The sequence below is a fragment of the Ochlerotatus camptorhynchus genome, unplaced genomic scaffold, assembly GCF_037179485.1.
Source record: "Ochlerotatus camptorhynchus isolate MF236.1 unplaced genomic scaffold, CSIRO-AGI_Acam_v1.1 ptg000203l, whole genome shotgun sequence".
Lineage (NCBI taxonomy): Eukaryota > Metazoa > Arthropoda > Insecta > Diptera > Culicidae > Ochlerotatus > Ochlerotatus camptorhynchus.
This window is the reverse complement of record NW_027040693.1, coordinates 3,166,453-3,183,328: the sequence shown is the minus strand read 5'-3', so window position 1 is coordinate 3,183,328 and position 16,876 is coordinate 3,166,453. Positions and strand designations below refer to the sequence as shown.

At 38.1% G+C, this 16,876-nt stretch overlaps 2 protein-coding genes across 2 annotated transcripts in view; both read right to left on the bottom strand.

Annotated features, from left to right (window-relative positions):
* orb2 overlaps positions 1-16,876 on the bottom strand; it is a 1,372,010-nt gene that overhangs the window by 4,950 nt on the left and 1,350,184 nt on the right. The window contains 4 exon segments of the mRNA XM_065224014.1: positions 1-113; positions 185-391; positions 473-558; positions 11,480-11,690. Of these exon segments, the coding sequence (XP_065080086.1) occupies positions 1-113; positions 185-391; positions 473-558; positions 11,480-11,690 (617 nt within the window).
* The window catches only part of LOC135702960 (uncharacterized), a 161,982-nt gene that overhangs the window by 33,244 nt on the left and 111,862 nt on the right, over positions 1-16,876 (bottom strand). The window lies entirely within an intron of this gene.

Genomic DNA, 16,876 nt, shown 5'->3' with positions numbered 1-16,876 from the left:
CACCAGCGAAAGGGCACTGCCCGGGGCCGGTCTGCACCCTCCTTAACGAGGGGCTTGTGGTACTCGCGGCCGGAGCGCGAGTGGATGTGAGCCCAACAGTGCTCGCAGTAATACTGTGGTTCGGAAAATTTAAATATTAATTAAAGCCACACGAAAAAGTCGCAGCCGGCATGCTGCTACTTACCTGTAGACAGGTAACGTTGGCGCAGAAGAACGGTGCGAACTTGCCACCGCAGCGCTGACCCTGGCACTCATCGCACATCTGATCGTCCAGGACGTACGGCTTAACCTCGACGCGCTTATCGATGTCCCCATGCTGGAGCTGCACGAAGCGGGCAGAGATGGCTGCGATGTAGCTTTGCTGATTGGAGAATGCTACGCGACCGGCACCCTGGAAATCGGTCGGAAATGGAAAATATTTCTTTTAGCCGCTGAGCTCCGTCCTACGTGCCTTGCAGAAAGGTTAACTTACCTTCGGGTACTTCAATTCAGGATCGGTATCGATTCCAGCGTAGCATACACCTCCGTACAGGCGGTCCATGATCATGGCAAGTTCATCTGGAACGATACGATAGGAGGTACGGATTAGTGCCCAGAGTTGTTTGACCGAGCGTCGATGAAATCAATACCCAACGTGTGAGACCTAATCTGTCGCTCACCACAAGTCGGTCTCATATGCGTTTTTGTCAAAATTGAGCTTTTCAATACAAACTTGCCATGAGCGGCAGTAATTCTTATGCATTAAAACCCGATGAATCGAATGGCCGCTGCTGGGTTTGTATTGAGCAGTCAACCAGATGTACCTCATTTTGCGGCAGTCAGTCCCGAGAGAAAATATTCAGGTAATTCCGAGCAACCTGAATCTCAATAGGACTAATAAGACCCAAACTGAAATTATTGGAACTCTCGAGTTGCTTAGCAAGTTTCTGAGATTTTTCCGATTTGTGATAAAAAATTGAGGTTTTTTTCAAAATGGTGGTGAGCTTCCAAAAGGGAACTCGGGTCTAATTTCGAAACATTATTTTCAAAAGTTGTGTTCCTCAGGGCAGTTAATCGCTTTTTAATTTGTTTTGCAAATGCCGCCAGATAATTTTCATGGTAGGATCGCGTATTCTTTGATATTGCCGTCTACGGACATAGAGCTGAAGATCGTCGTCGGTGTGGATTTCACGATTTCCGCGGTTTTGTAGCGGATTTGAACTTTCAGTTGCGAAAATCGCGGAAACATTTGAAGGTGACGCAAAAATCACAAAGGGACTGATGTGCTACGAATACGGAATACGATTTTCTATTTATCGTGTTTGATGATGTACATAGCAGTGATGCCAGTTAATGTTTGAAGTCTTCCAGTTTTTTTTTTTTTTAGAACTCCCTCCCCTTGGCTAGTTTTTGCACCTTGCTGTTGGTGGGTGGGCTTAATTTCATGCTTTATAGTGGAGTGTTGGAGACGGTATGTTTGGGGCCGGCGTTGCTGGCTCATGCCGCGATAGAATGGCGCCATGGGCAGGCAATGGGGATTACTAAGCTTCCCCTCTCTGATAAACCACTGCATGAGAGAACCAAAGATCTAGTCTAGCAGTGATAGTATCACACTTGTTACTCCTTTGATTGAGTGCCGCGTCGTAGTACGCTTACGTATACTGCCGATACTCGCATAATTGTCCCATCTTTGCTTGATTTCCTATTCATATGGGACAGTTTTGCTTTTACGGACAGTATAGGCACTGACGTTGGGTGTGATACTGGCGGGTTTTGCCGCAAATCACTCTTATTTAATTTTTATTTTTTACGCAGATAGATTTATTTGGGTTTGCAAGGGAATTATACTATTGAAATATTTCAGAAAGTGCCCAACGGTGCTGCTTCTATTTGCGTGACAAGCTTTCGTTGTTGTTTTCATTGAAGTATTACTCAGGAAACAATGTTAAACATCATTTTTGTACATGGTATTGTAACTAATCTTATATGTGCTTCATTTTGATTTGGGATAAGTGTTTAACTATGACTCGGGATTTCCACTGTGGTGTGCTTCTATTGTGACATACCCATATGTATTTTTGTGGCGCGACATAGTGGAAGCGTGAGAGCGTAATTGGAACATTTACCCTATACAATATACAATTTAAAATTAGCTTGGAAACTTACTTCAAAGTGAAGCATTTTAGTCACTTGAAGGTGTCACCTGGGACGAACAAAGATATAATTAATATATGTCAAAGCCAGAAGTACTTGAAACACGTTAAATTTAAGTTAAAAAGCATGGGTTATGATTGTGTAGGTAAATTAAAGATTTCAGTTATTTATTAAATAAACTTCAATTAAAAAATTCAGAAAGTTAATTAACATAAGAGATAGGACGCGGGGGGTCCGCTTAGGGAGGCGATTAGCCTTTGAAGTTGTATAATAAATCTTCCTATTTAGTGTATTTGTTAATTACAGACAATGTCAATAGCGAAAGTCATATCTTCAACCAGGCGCTTACGAACAAGTGAAGTTTTAGGAAAGATGTTTTAAATATGTTGATAGGTTTGAAATAAGAATTAGGATTGTTGTGCTTTAGTTTCGGTAAGCTATGATGCGTCAACAAAACCCTTTTGAGCAAATTTTCAAACATCAAATTGATTGAGTGATTTATTGAAAGACATTGCGTTGCGAAAATTGACAAGTCATACATCTAACATAGTAGTAGTAGTAGCAGTGTCGCATAATCTTATCACAATTGCTGCAAATAGTGCTGGAGGGGCCGACAGGGCTGAATACGGATCAAAACTAACATAACTACTAACACTAAAATGATCCCGGAACTAACACTTGTCCATTGCACTTATCTATGCTTCTTTCTAGTGTTTGAATCAAGTACAACTAATACTAATCTACCTTTATGTATGTTTTACTCCCTTTTAACCTATTATCTTTATGAATGGTGAATCATGACGTGAGACACGGTGATTTCAATTGACTAAGGAGAAGGAAAAGAATAACTTCGAACAGGATATCAAACAAATTCAGGACCAATCCAAATGAGACCAGAAACCAACGAGGCATCGGGGCGTTATATACTCGAAGAGGTATTTGATAAATAATCAAAAAAGTGGTAAGTTAAAATCATAGTGGAGCCAAGGATCATTAGAGGTAATTGTCAATAATTCATTAATTAGTAGAAATCTCGATAACTTTTTCAAGGGAGCGTATCGGCTTTTGTAGGCGGCTCGTCCACGCATGCTAGCACTATCATCAGATAGGGAAATTTTCCTCTACCTGCTAGTGGTGTTGGTAGGCGTGTGCGAGCTGCCGGTTGCGCCGGGTCGACGATCGGATGCATTGTTTGCAGGAGCTGGTGGTTCTCTTTGAAAAAGTAATCGAGAAACAACCATATTATCCTGTAACTTGTGTACACTTGTGTCATTGCAGAGTAAAATTTTAAATACTCAGTGGAAAATTCCAAATCAATTGTGAAGAGGATCCCAGGATCCGTGAAAAATACCAAGAAAATATACTTTTGAGCGTAAAATTCCAAAGAAATTTTGTTGAAGGCCATCACGAAATGAATTTCTAGAGAATTTTAAGGAATCTTCCAAATAAAATTGCAGAAGAATTTAGAGGAGAAGTCCAAAATAATTCTGAACAAAATTTCAAGACAATTCTGAAGTGAATTGTTTAGGAATTTAAATGAGAATTAACAAATGAAAATTAAATGAATTAATAGGAATTCAAATGAGAACGCGAATTTTGAGCAAAATTTTAGAAGAAATTTTCAGCGAATTCCTAGAAAAGATGAAACATTTGAAGATAATCTAAGGTCGATTTTCATGGTTTTTACTTTTGATGAATCTGCAGAGAATTTCTAGACTGTCATAAATAATTTTTTTTATGGACTCTCAGAGAGAATCTCCATCTTATTTTAGCAGAATTCTGAAATAAACGATGAGAAAAGATTCAAAAGGAAATGTTTGAGAATATTCTAATAAAATCTTGTATAGTTTTTTGCGCTTCAGGGAAGTTAAACTATAGACAAATTATGAAGAATTCGAACACAGGTCCGAATTCGTCTCAGGAAAAATGCTGCTGTCTTAGTAATGACCAATTTTGACTTTTGATTTTTTGGGTTTATGCTTAATTTTAGTCTATATTGCACAACCGGAAACATTTCCAAATTTACGGTCATCTTTGGTTTGCAAAGGAATATTTGGATCGAAACTATATTCCATGAACAATATTGCTCGCAATCAGCTCTATGGTAATTGAAAGTAGAGCTGTTGAGATTAGACATTTCTTGGGATATTTCAAAAGCTACTGGAAAGTGATCAGAACCGAAGTCAGCATGGGTAACCAATTGGCTACAAAGTTGACATGGATCAGTTAAGACCAAAAAAATAGTTGAAGGATTTTTTGCTGCAGAAAACATGTAGGGCTGTTTGGACATTGAACAGTGTAATAACGTACAGAACAATCATCAAACAGAATATTACCATTGGAATTGATTTGAGCATTATTCCATGAGCGGTGTTTTCCATTAAAATAACCAATAAAGAAGAATTTAGACATATGACGGGTTTGTTTCTTAGCGTCACCCTTGAGAAAATTCTTTTGCTGGCCTACACATTAGAATGGCCAATGGGCAACTATAAAAGTCAATTGTCCAAATTTTGCTTCAACAGAAACTCCCAAAATTTCAAAAACTTTGGTTTCTAACGAAGAAAGAATTTGATGTTTGATACGTATAACAATGATGGCAACCCTAATAAAATTGTTATGGTTATTTTGCTTAACGACGTGTTCTGGGTATCTTCCAAACCATTAGTGGAAAAGTTCAATTATTTGGGTTATCGTTCGTTTATGGTTATTTTTTATTAGGGAACGCCACCACAGGCTCCATCAAGACGATCATTTCGATAAATGAAATAATGTGCGTTCCTTTTAACCTTATGGACGGTCAGGTTAGAGGAACGTTTCAGTCTAAGAGAAGAGGAGAAAACGAACCACTTTTCTGTCAAACGCGACCCAGAAGTTAAAAATGAACGAAGGACCATTAATGCGACAGTGCAAGTCAAACGAACACTCTTTGCCTAACCCGAACGATGTACGCGGTGATTTGAAGTATGTGTTCAAATCTACAGGCAAAAAGTGTGCGACTGACTTTGCTCAAATACTGCATGCGATTGTGGAATAGTTCTAGCAACGTTTCATCACTACTGTTGCATTAATGGCCCTTCGCTCATTTTCAACTTCTATTTAATTTTCATACTGCCGTACTCTAACGGAACTATCTATCCGAGCAAAGTTAGAGATCAAATTGAAATCAGAATTTGCTGTTATGATGTAACTTATTTTGAATACTCCATTTGATCTCATTTTGGTTGACTTAACCAAAAAATATAATAACACAGCAAAAATGAGAGCAAAATTTTACACTGTTGAATCAAACGGAAAACTAATTCTGCGTTCAATGAAATCAATTTGATTACTGATTTTGAATTCATAATGTTTGACTTAATACGGGCCTGTCGTAAATGGTTAGCATCCATGCTTCTCACGCTGAAAGATTTGAGCTCAAATGTCACCTCGGGCTAGCCACGAATGACCTAAAATGTGTTAAACAAAATAAATAAACAATATTAGTTAGTTCAACGACAGATGAACTTAAATCAAATTTTAAACAAGAAATTAACAGCAGAACTTCAAGTTAAGTTGCTTTGATTTTAAAAGTCTTGACTGCATAATGAAAGCACAATATGATATCAGACTTCTGTCGCGAAAATCGAAATCAAAATGAGTTTTCATTATGATAGGAACTGCAAACTTTAATATCGATTTGCTTTCATTTTGTTAACCGACTTTGCTCGGGTACCTACCCTCTTTTAAGACCATTCTTTAGCTAATAAATGATCACACTAAAGCTTCATGTTAGATAGCATTTCCAACCATCTCTGAAAAACGCAAACTTCGCGTATGAAGTAACATAACAACACTTTGAATGGAAAAAATACGTTATTTTATATTTTATATTATCCATATAGACACTATGAATCTGTTTGGACATATTTCGATCCTACAGACTTTATCCCAGTCATGGTTGAATGGTAGTAGAATAAATCATCTGAACTCCAGAACGATTTGGAAAACTTAAAACACCTGTTATACCTGACAATAGTTTATGCATGATCCACATAGACACTGTGAATCTGTCTGGAAATATTTCGATACTAAAGACATTGTCCCAATCTCGGTTGATCTAGTAGATCAAGTTATCTGAACTCCAGGACGATTTGAAGAACCTTAAACATCTGGATTACTCGGAAATAGATCCACATAGACACTTTGAATCTAATTGGACATTTTTCGATACTACATATATTATTGCAGTTTTGGTTGATCTAGTAGAACAAATCAACTGATGTCCTGGACGATTTTGAAAACCTATAATTTCCAGTATACATAGTAATAAGTCGTGCATGATCCACAAAGTCACATATATACGATTCGGTTATGATTTGACAACGAAAAGTGCTAGGTTCATATTAGAAATAAAACAATATGAAAATGTCTAACCATTGGACAGACGCCAAGAAATATCCATGTAAATACACAACCGCGCCGTGTGTTTATATTTTTATAGATTTTCTGGTCACTGCTGTACTTCTTTACTCCAGACCACCAGCGACCATGAATACACTATTTTTTAGTGTGGCTCAATTAAATCTTCGACCTTGATTTGCTTCAAAAAGGATTACATTCAGTTCGGATGGTCTGCCTAATCCCTAATGCATTGATTTCTAAGCATTTCGATATCACTACCATGACAACACTCGTTAAATAGTGCACCTAAATGCGAGCTTTTTGCGTGGCGGGTGACAAGTTTGTGAATGGTCAAATGCGTGGTGTAAGCCTAGTAGACCTTTTATCACCTCTTGAAATATACCACACATTTTCCACAAAACATGGCGGTTGCACCACTAGTTGTAATTGAAACTTTCAGCAGTCACGCGTCAAACGGGAGCAACACGGAAACAGCAGTCTGGTACGCTTTGGACGTGTATCATACTTGCAGACCGGTTTGAATGTGTGAGTTTAAATTAGAAGAACATTTGTGATGTATAGGTGCCTAAAGCGTACACAGCTAAAAAAAATAGTGTAAATTTCCGTTACTATGATGCACATAAATGGAGCGTCATATATCATACAAGTTTAGATTATAGATCGTGTAAATTTATGAGACATGTCATGTAATATCCCATATATTGTATGCAACTGTCCACTTTTGTTTGCAACATTTCTTGCAAGTTGCTAGTTTACGTGAAAAGGAAGTTTACATGTATGAATGTTTGCATGCATGGATGTTTACATCGCCAGTAAAATTAAGAATTTTTTGGTGTGTAGGGTTGCCATATAAAAAACTTGAAAAGGAGGACATTTCATTTGAGGTTTGGAGATTAGCGAGGGCAATGATTCCCTTTCTTAACATCAAAGGAGGACAATGAGTTTTTATCAAACGTTTCAATAATATGTGCGCTATCACAAAATTCAAGATTTGCAAAGGTTCAATTGAGATTGTCATAACTTGTAGTCGTTACCAATTCAGTTAATCTTCTTGTTATACTTCTGAAAAATGTATCAAACTAGCCTTCATAATTCATTTTTGATACTTGGAAATGATCTAGTCTAGCTGATTTGGATGAAAACTACAGCTTTACAGTCTTAAACCCATCCCAACTTTTATCATGTACATAATCAAATTAAATCATTCAATGAATTTTCACTGACACTTCGAAAATAAATTATAATGTTCGATCTCCGATTTTCGAGAAATTGTTTGTCAAAATTGATTCCTGGTTTGTCTGAAATATGTCTGGTAGAATAGCAGGTTTATTTGAAAATTTTCCATCTGTCAAATTTAAGTTAAGATTCATCAAATGGACCGCAGCCTAAATGTAGGGGGGTTGACAGCTGTAGTATACTCCTAGTCCCACCATCGAATGACATTTTCTAGATAAGATGAGGTTGTGACATAATTAAACAAATAATACAAACAATCTTTGAAAACAATTTTATGAATATGTTACTGGAAAAATGAAAGGATTAAAAAGGAGGACATTTTCGGGCAAAAAGAGGATGCAGAAAAATTATTGAAAAGGAGGACATGTCCTCCTTTAGGATACCATATGGTAACCCTACTAAAGCGTGCATTTCTAGCTGTGCACTTGGATATCTGATTGCAGGCAAAGAGAGTAATGTAGGAGGAGAGTGCAAAAGCTCGCTCTCACTCTCTTGTCAGTTGTAAATCTCTCATCCAGAGCTGGTAAATATCACGGCCGTCATGTGAGGATGAGAAAACAGGTCCTCTCACTATCACGAGACGAAACTACCTATCATTAGCTTTCTTGTCATTTTCCAATGATCAAGCACTCATGAGAATAAGTCTATTGCGGTTTTAACATCTACATTTCTAACTGGTTTAGATTAATTCAAGCAAGAAACCGTATGTTATCGGTAGGGTGAATATATTATTACGATTTTCTCGGTACAAGTAACTTTAAAAGCAATAAATGAGCTAGTAATTACGATGATCACAACACTGTCACGTTTTGTCATGACGAAAAATTCGATGAGATTTTGAAGAAAATCTCTATTATCGTTTTCTCATCCGATGATAGTGACAGAAGTATCTCTGTAAATATCGCGTGAAATGACATTGCCAGTCCTGCTCTCATCCGATGGTTGCGTCGTTGCTAGGAGCTTCATCAAAGGTGATACACAAGGAAGAAGTGTTGGTTTATATCGTCCTCGAAGTCATCATCATTATATTCCGATAGCAAGATTCTTACTTGTTTGTGATTGCCAGTGTTGGCGAAATCAGAAATCAATCGATATTTTTCCGCTCTCATGCGCACGCAATATCACGCGTGATATTGGAACAAAATATATCATATCAATATCAAGCTGAGAGTTGACTCGACACAAAAATGATTCCGTTGCACATCGTTTTCTTCGAAAGAGATAGTATAGTTTGCTATCTCTTTTTACTCCTCACCGATGGCAGACACGAAGTGACTGCTGCCAGCCGTTATGGAAGTTTCGGCTGCATCTGGGTGTAAAGCAAAAATCATGGATTTCAATCTCACCACAGTTTGTTGAGATTTGCAGCTGGTGAGTTTTGTTAGCTTGATATTCCGAGCAGTTGTTTGCTTGTTCATTTTTGTCTACTAATATCAAGCGTCATCTTGGGCGTTGATAAGATTTGATTTTTTGATATTTTCCCAACACTGGTGATTGCTTCGATTTTCAATAATTACCACTTTATACGCAACAGAAACACTTGAGAAGACAATCACACATCCAAGCGCGCATCATGATGTTCTTGTAATATGTTTTGCTTTCGAGCGAAAGAGTTTCCAATATACCACCGGTATTAGTAAGATGCAAATCTCTAATAGTAATTGATGATTTGCGGCGCTGTTGTTCAACATAATCTTAATAAGCATAGAAGTAAACATGGGAAAAACCCCTGCCCTCTCTCTAAAGAATTATTCCAACACCCCAGCCACTGGAAATGCACCGTATCGAAATCATTGCTAACCCGCATAAACGCGAACCATCACATGACCTTATCGATAATGGTTATAAATTGTTTATAATCCCTGCTAAACTTCAACTGAAATGGTTATGGAACTTTACATGAACGTTTGTGTGATAAAGTTTTAACCTTATGTATTATTGTTTTTTGAAAGCGAACCTCACAAATAATGGGTTGTTAAGAACCATTACCATTCAAAATTCTTGTTTTCTCCGTACATTTTGGAAAAGAGAACTATATTAGAACGTTTTTACTTATGGTTTGAGAACATTAATGGTTATGGTGATGATAGTCAGTAAGGTCCATTAATGGTTTTGTATTATCGCTCAACTTTACGTAGAATATATCGTGAATTGGTAATCAGTAATTTACAGGCAACCAATTCGCGATATATTCCACATAAAGTTGATCGATGTTACAAAACTATTCATGGATCTTACTGACTACCATAACCATAACCATTAATGTTCTCAAACCATAAGTTAAAAGGTTCTAATATAGTCCTCCTCCCGAAAATATATGGAGAAAACAAGAATTTTGAATGGTAATGGTTCTTAACAACTCATTATTTGTAAGGTCCGCTTCCAAAAAAACCATAATACATAAGGTTAAAACTTTATCATTAAACGTTCTAGTAAAGTTCCATAACCATTTCAGTTGAAGTTTAGCAGGGATTATAAACAATTTTTAACCATTTTTGGTAAGGTCAAGTTATGGTTCGCGTTTATGCGGGAAACGTAATAAAAATATGTAATAAAGAACTCACCAACACTGGGAGCCCGTGAGCTCCTGTACACCTGTGATAAAACCATCTCGGCGCCGGTGCGCCTGTCAAAACTTATGAGCTTCCCCTGGTTCATTCTGATAGTGTTGTTCTGTTTTGTATCAAAAAATGCTTCAGAAGTGTTTAACAGATATTCTTCATTACACTTCAGTCGAAAGAGTTAAACCTCGTGATAAAAACGAGAATTATTCAAGTTTTGCAATTTCTCCTACTTCGTTAGCGCAAAAAGGGCCATATGTACAAGTTTTGTTTACACAAGATGATAGGCCCTTCAAATGTTACGTTAGATAGTGATAAATATAGTAATTGAGAATATGTTCGAATTCATGGAGCATTGAAAAATAAAACATAAACTAATATGTGGTGGCAAGCTATAACGAACAAAGTTTGGTGCACAGGTAAACAAATGAGGCACGCGACGCCTCTGTACATTGTTATTTTTTTTTCAAAGGTAAGCTCAGTCGGTAAAGGTGCAGCTTCAAAGCAAGTGCATGCTGGAGGCGACTGAGTTCGAATCCCGTCCGGTCTATTAATTTTTCGTGTTGGAAAATTTCTCTACTTCCTTGGGCGTATGATGGTACAGGCATAGAAAGCTCTCAATTAAAATTTGAAGGTACTTCAAAGAACACTAAGTTGAGAGCACGCAAAAATCTAATATGCTATAAGCAATAAGCTTGAAATGCCATGTAGTAGCATACAAATGGTATTTTTAGGCAATGAAAACACTTTTTTTTGTCACGGATTAGTATTTTAAGTCGCGGATTTCTTTTGAGAAATCGCGGATTTCGCGGATCAAATTTAGAGAATCTTGTAACAGCCCTGGATTATAGCACGGTGCCAAAAACCGGTTTGGTGGGTTTGTTGCCAGAATCTAACCGTTCCAAAAATCGAATGGGTACTGTAATTTGAAGAAAACTCTTTGATTATAAGCAGATTTAATTATGACAATGAGGTTTTGGAGATCTAGGTCATCAAGGTATTCATGATAATCTTGCATATGCTTATTTAAGAACGGTGATTTGCACCTGGCAAACATTGCGAATCAAAATCTTTCGTTTGTGTGATATCGAAGTCACTCGTAATATAAGGTACTAAACTAGCAATAGAATCACAGTCTCACTTACATGCTTTCAGTGGTCTCGGAACGCCGCCGACAAACACCGTCTTGCGGGGATCTAGCGGCATCGAAGCGTCCAGCACGTAGTCGGCATCGGCCAGGCGCCAGGGTCGAATCTGGACCGCTTTGTTCTTGATGGTCGGTGATGACACGGTAATGTACAGCTTGTCATCCTCCGGGTGGCATGTTTCGATCAGTTTCTGTACGCCACGTTCCTCCTGCAAGGGAAAAAAATCGGCACATAAGCAAAGGGAAATCAGTACAAGAGTCCATAAATCAGCCGGTTTCGACAGAATCCGTACGACGACCAATATATTTCAAACTTTTCCGGCGTGTAGCAAACAGACGGACAGGTTCGTTTTGTTTTGAAAACTGATTGTAGGTACCTATGTACATTGTATATATAGTGCCTCGGCTGTCGCATATTTCAACACCTCCGTCGCCGAACCTACGAACGAACGCACAACAACAACCGCATCATATGTGCAGCGAACTTTTCCTCTTCGCATCTCAACTTCAGTTCCAAGTATGGCAAAGTTTTCACCGTGCTTACACACTTTTCTTCCTTTTCATTCTTTCAACAGACAATAAATTTTAATGCAATTGTTGTGCAAAAGTGCCTGAGTATGTGCGTGGGTATGTGTGTGTGTGTGTGGTGGAAAATTGCATCATCGTTGCTTTGAGTTCATGGAAACTTAAGCACGTGGTAACTGGAGAAGTGGATTGGAAACTACTACCCGGAAAGAGTGGTTATTGGAGGATTCCGGTGAGATCAATAGAATAGAAAACGGTTTGCTCGTTTTGGGACCGGTATCCATCGATAACGTTATTGCTCAAATTTATTAAGTTTATTAAATTGGCTTGTATTTCCATTGGATATCGGAGGGGCTCCATTGTAAAGCGACGAGGTGTGGTTTCGATTTTTTTAGGAAGTGCTCACTGAACAGCTGGGAGCCGACATAGCTTCCAGTACGAAAACTGTAACCCTTCTTTTTAAGTTCGTGAATGCACATCTATCTACCAAGTGCATACACACACACACAGAGATCGAAGGAAACCCAACGTGCTGGAATAAGAACACCAAACTTTGCAACTGCACCGCAGAGCCACTTCAGCGTTTAGAGAGCGTTTCGCTTGAGCATTCATGGAAAAGAAACAACATCCAAGTGTGCAAGTGAAAGATGCTCACGCTTGGATTGTTGGAAAACTTGACAATTGTTTGCATTGCTTCTGGATCGGGACGGCTACCTAGTGCCAACAGAAGGAAACGTTTTTTTATGTCGGGGGTGTTTTGTATAGGTACGGGAACGACGCCCGAAGGTAAAAATGCTTTTCACACTTTTCTTTTTATTTCATGGAAAAAAAAGTTTTCGATGAACATGAAAACAGTACACTCGAGAAATCTATTGTAAATGGTGAACTCTGTGATGGAATCAGCAAAGAAAAAGCAATCAACGGGGGAAGGTGATGATGGGGAGAGAGTCCTAGGTGGAAAGAAAATTTAGTTCAACTTCAGTTTTATCACTCCGGAGTGTGCTCGGTCGAGGCACTCGGTTGTACTGTTAAAAGTTGAATTCTGCTAGCCAGAATGGTGATAATATTGGATTGTTTTTATCGCTACCTTTTAAAACGACCCTTGAGCGCTATTCATTATGGTCAATTGCGAACGAGCAGAATCGATCAGTTGAGTAATGTTGCAATGCAATTTTTTAGTGGTTTGATATTTTTAGTGGAAAGAGGAACCTTTCCTGGGAGCTTAGATGTAAACATGTCTGAAAGATCGTAGAGTCGACCTAATAATGCTATGGATACAATTCTGATACTACCCTTAATGATCACCTACGGTTGAAAATCTCTTAAAAGAAAATCAATCGGATAATTCTGAGGAGAGCTCCAAATGAATATCGATAATAATTTAAGAAGAACATGGCTCTGAATAAACTAAAAAAAAAATACCGGACCAGAATTTCAAGCTAGTTTTAAGAAATTTCCGGCGGGGTCCCTAAAGGAAAGCTTTTAAATTATTTCCAAAAACTTCGGAGTAGCGCTTTAGGAGATTCTAATTAAATTTCAAATTGTAAGAATTGTTGCATAATTACAATAAAATCCCAAGAGATTATGTGAACGCCATTTTCAGAAGAATTTCAAGGGAGTTTTGAGGAAAATTCCCATGCAGTTTTGAGGTGAAATCCAAGGGAATTTTGGAAGAATACTTTCTAAATTCTAATGGGCATACCAAGAGATTTCTGAAGAATATTGCAAGGTAATTCTAGGATAAACTATGGAGAGAAATTAAAGTATATGCTTGCGGGAATTATAAAGAATACTAACGGGTGGCAACTAAAATTTTGGAATTTTTTCGAGGCCTCTATGCTCAACAACAAACGAGCTCAGAGAGAAATAAGAGTGTGTATGTGTTAGCTCTCTCTCTCCTCTTTCTGCTAGTATTTTCTGTTTTGTTTATGCTTGCTCAGTTTTGCTCAAAATGCCGTCGAAACAAGAAGTATTTCGCGAGCGCGTTGTACAGTTCTACGAACTACACAGAAATCTCGGCAAAAAGTATACGGTACAACATTTTAAAAGCGAAAATGTTGCGGCTTCGACTGTTTACCATATCCTAAGATCCCCAACAACTGCTCGCAAGCAAGGTAGTGGAAGACCAGCCAAAATTATGGACGCAAAAGAACTTCGTTCTCTTTCTCGTGCCATGGTTCAAGCACTCTGGGTTGGCAATCAATCAATATGTGTACCAGAACGAATGTTTGAAGAAAATTTTGATCCCGTTTCTACAAAAACATCATGCTGATGGACAATACGTGTTTTGGCCGGATAAAGCGTCATCGCATTACGCCAAAAAAACACAATCGTTCCTGAATTCCCATTCGATCCCATTTGTACCCAAAAACCACAACCCGACAAATCTGCCTCAGTGTCGCCAATCGAAGATTTCTTCGGAGTTTTGAGCTCCTTGGTGTGCAAAAATAACTGGAGAGCCACGAATTGCAAACAGTTGATTGGTAGAATCAAGAGATGCATTCGCAAAGTTGACATGAAGGCCGTACAACGCTCCTGTTCCGACATCAAACGAAAGCTTCACCGAACATCCGATTACGGACCGTTTTCAAATGTTCACTAATTTTTTTTTCAACAATGGACAATGTAGGGTAAATGTCGGCTTCGGCACCCATTGACTGTTTTCGGCAACCACAATTTAAACGATAATTTCACTATGATTTCCCATCAACACACTTCCCTGAATGTATCCAAACGATTCTTTAGTCTTTCAGCCTCAATCTGATTATATTTGTACGACCGAGCAATCCTATTATGCCAGATTTATCTTCAAATGAAGCATACGCACTGCAAAAAGGGGCTGATTTCGAGTTGCCGATAATAGAACAGCTGGTTAACATGCAGTTCTAATGGGAAGGTTGCCGAAGAAAAAGAGGCTGCCGACAATAGTCGCACTCACCTGAGAAGTTTGGAGCGTTGTAAAAACGCTTTCAACCCGTTTTGAAAAATTCTGTCGATTGGAATGGATAGAGAAGCAAGCAGCAGATGAATTTTAACAAACAGACACGTCATATATGTGCGTGACGCTGAAAAAATGCTAATAGAAGTGCGGACGCTGCTTAGATTGACGAGAATACGTAAATTCCCCTATCTTTAATTTCAATAAATCAGATCTTCTTCAAGTATGTTTGTCTTTTCTTGGCAGCTTGAGAAAGAAATTCCAAAATTTTAAATGCCACCCGTTACGATAAATTAGAGTGAATTTTCTGAGTATTAACCACTTCATTCGAGCAGTTAAAATGACGTTTACTACCACTCGAACTTTGAAATTTTTTTGAGATTTTTTCTTCTAGAACCACGAGAAAAGTAGCCAACATTTGTGCGTTTCATAAAAAAAAATAGAAATTAGTTGGTCCAGTTTTGTGAAATCGCTGGTAAAAAGTCACGCCAAAACTGCTTGACAAAGTGGTCAATTCTGGAGGGAATTCCTGTCCTACACAGAATTACAAATTAGTTAAGGTGAAGCTTTCTAGGAAACACCGCAGAGAGTCATTAAATTATATCGAGGGGAATCCTGAAAGAAACTTCCTCGCTAAAGATCACGAGTTCAAATCTCATTCCCGGACAAGACACGAATAACCTAAAGTGAATTAAAGTGCCTACAATAAAAAAATCATTGGTGACATTTCGAAATTATCCTAAGGAAATCTTAAAGAAATGTCCAAAGGTATCCTGAGATAAGAGCCATGGAAATAATTTAGTTAATTCTAAGATAGCAAAGATTCTGAGACTGGTTTATAAATTTTCAAGATTATGGGATCAGAAATTTCTGAAAAGTGTAACAGTGAGAGGTATAAAATCTGCCGAGCTAAATTCATTTGTTTTTTTTTTTGCTGTCTTGGACCCGCTGTCACGTATGATAGGTTGCCTACGTGATAATGACGTCCTACGTCCGACCGGAGATCGCAAACTCGTAAAAATCCTCTATTCTCCGACCTACGGAAATTGATTATTCCAGACAGTGTTTGGAAAAACTCATGTGTGAGCTCATGCGCCCATGAGTTTTGCCTTGCAAAATTCAGCAGCACGGAAAATCACGGATGAGTTGTCATGTTCAAAAAATCATTGCTTTGTATATTAACGATAATTCATTGTTCTTACTATTGTTTTTGCATCAGGGGATGGAAAACTAACACAACTTCCATAAGAATGCTATCAATTGGCGTTTAAGTGGTTTCTCTGAGTTTTAATCTGGAATGATTTTTCGGTGTTGTGATATATATGCATGAGAATCTGCAATTTGCCAAATTGCCATACTATCCGTAAACAATCTTTTAAAAAGTATATTCTCTGTCGTTAACGCATTTGCCGTGTTGATATTTCTTTCGAAAAACGCAAAAAATATTGCAGGACCAAATTGAGGAATTACCACCTAAAATGATTTATTTTAGTTCGATGTAACTACCGTCACGATCGCAATACTTCCACCACATTGATCGATAAAGAAACAGACATGCTCGATTGTCTCCCGCAAATGACAGATAAAATTGGCTCTCGTCATTGTTTTCGCTAGGTTGAATGCAGAGATCGAAATTATCGATTATGTAAGAACAAAACCGGCATTTTTCACCCGTACAGAGAATGAAACGTTCAAGCAAAGAGCGAGAGAACTTGGTACTAGCAAAGCAATTCTCTTGAGAAAAATAGCCATGAGTATTTCTTCTCACTCGGTAGTGACAGCCGATAATTTCGTTTCCTTTTCGGCATTTGTTTTTCGGTGATGATGATTTTTCACCCATCCCGAGAACCCGAGTTTAAGCTGTCTTCAGACGCAACTGAGCTTTTGGGACTGGATTAGCGGCGGTATGAGATAGACAACAAGTACTCAGTG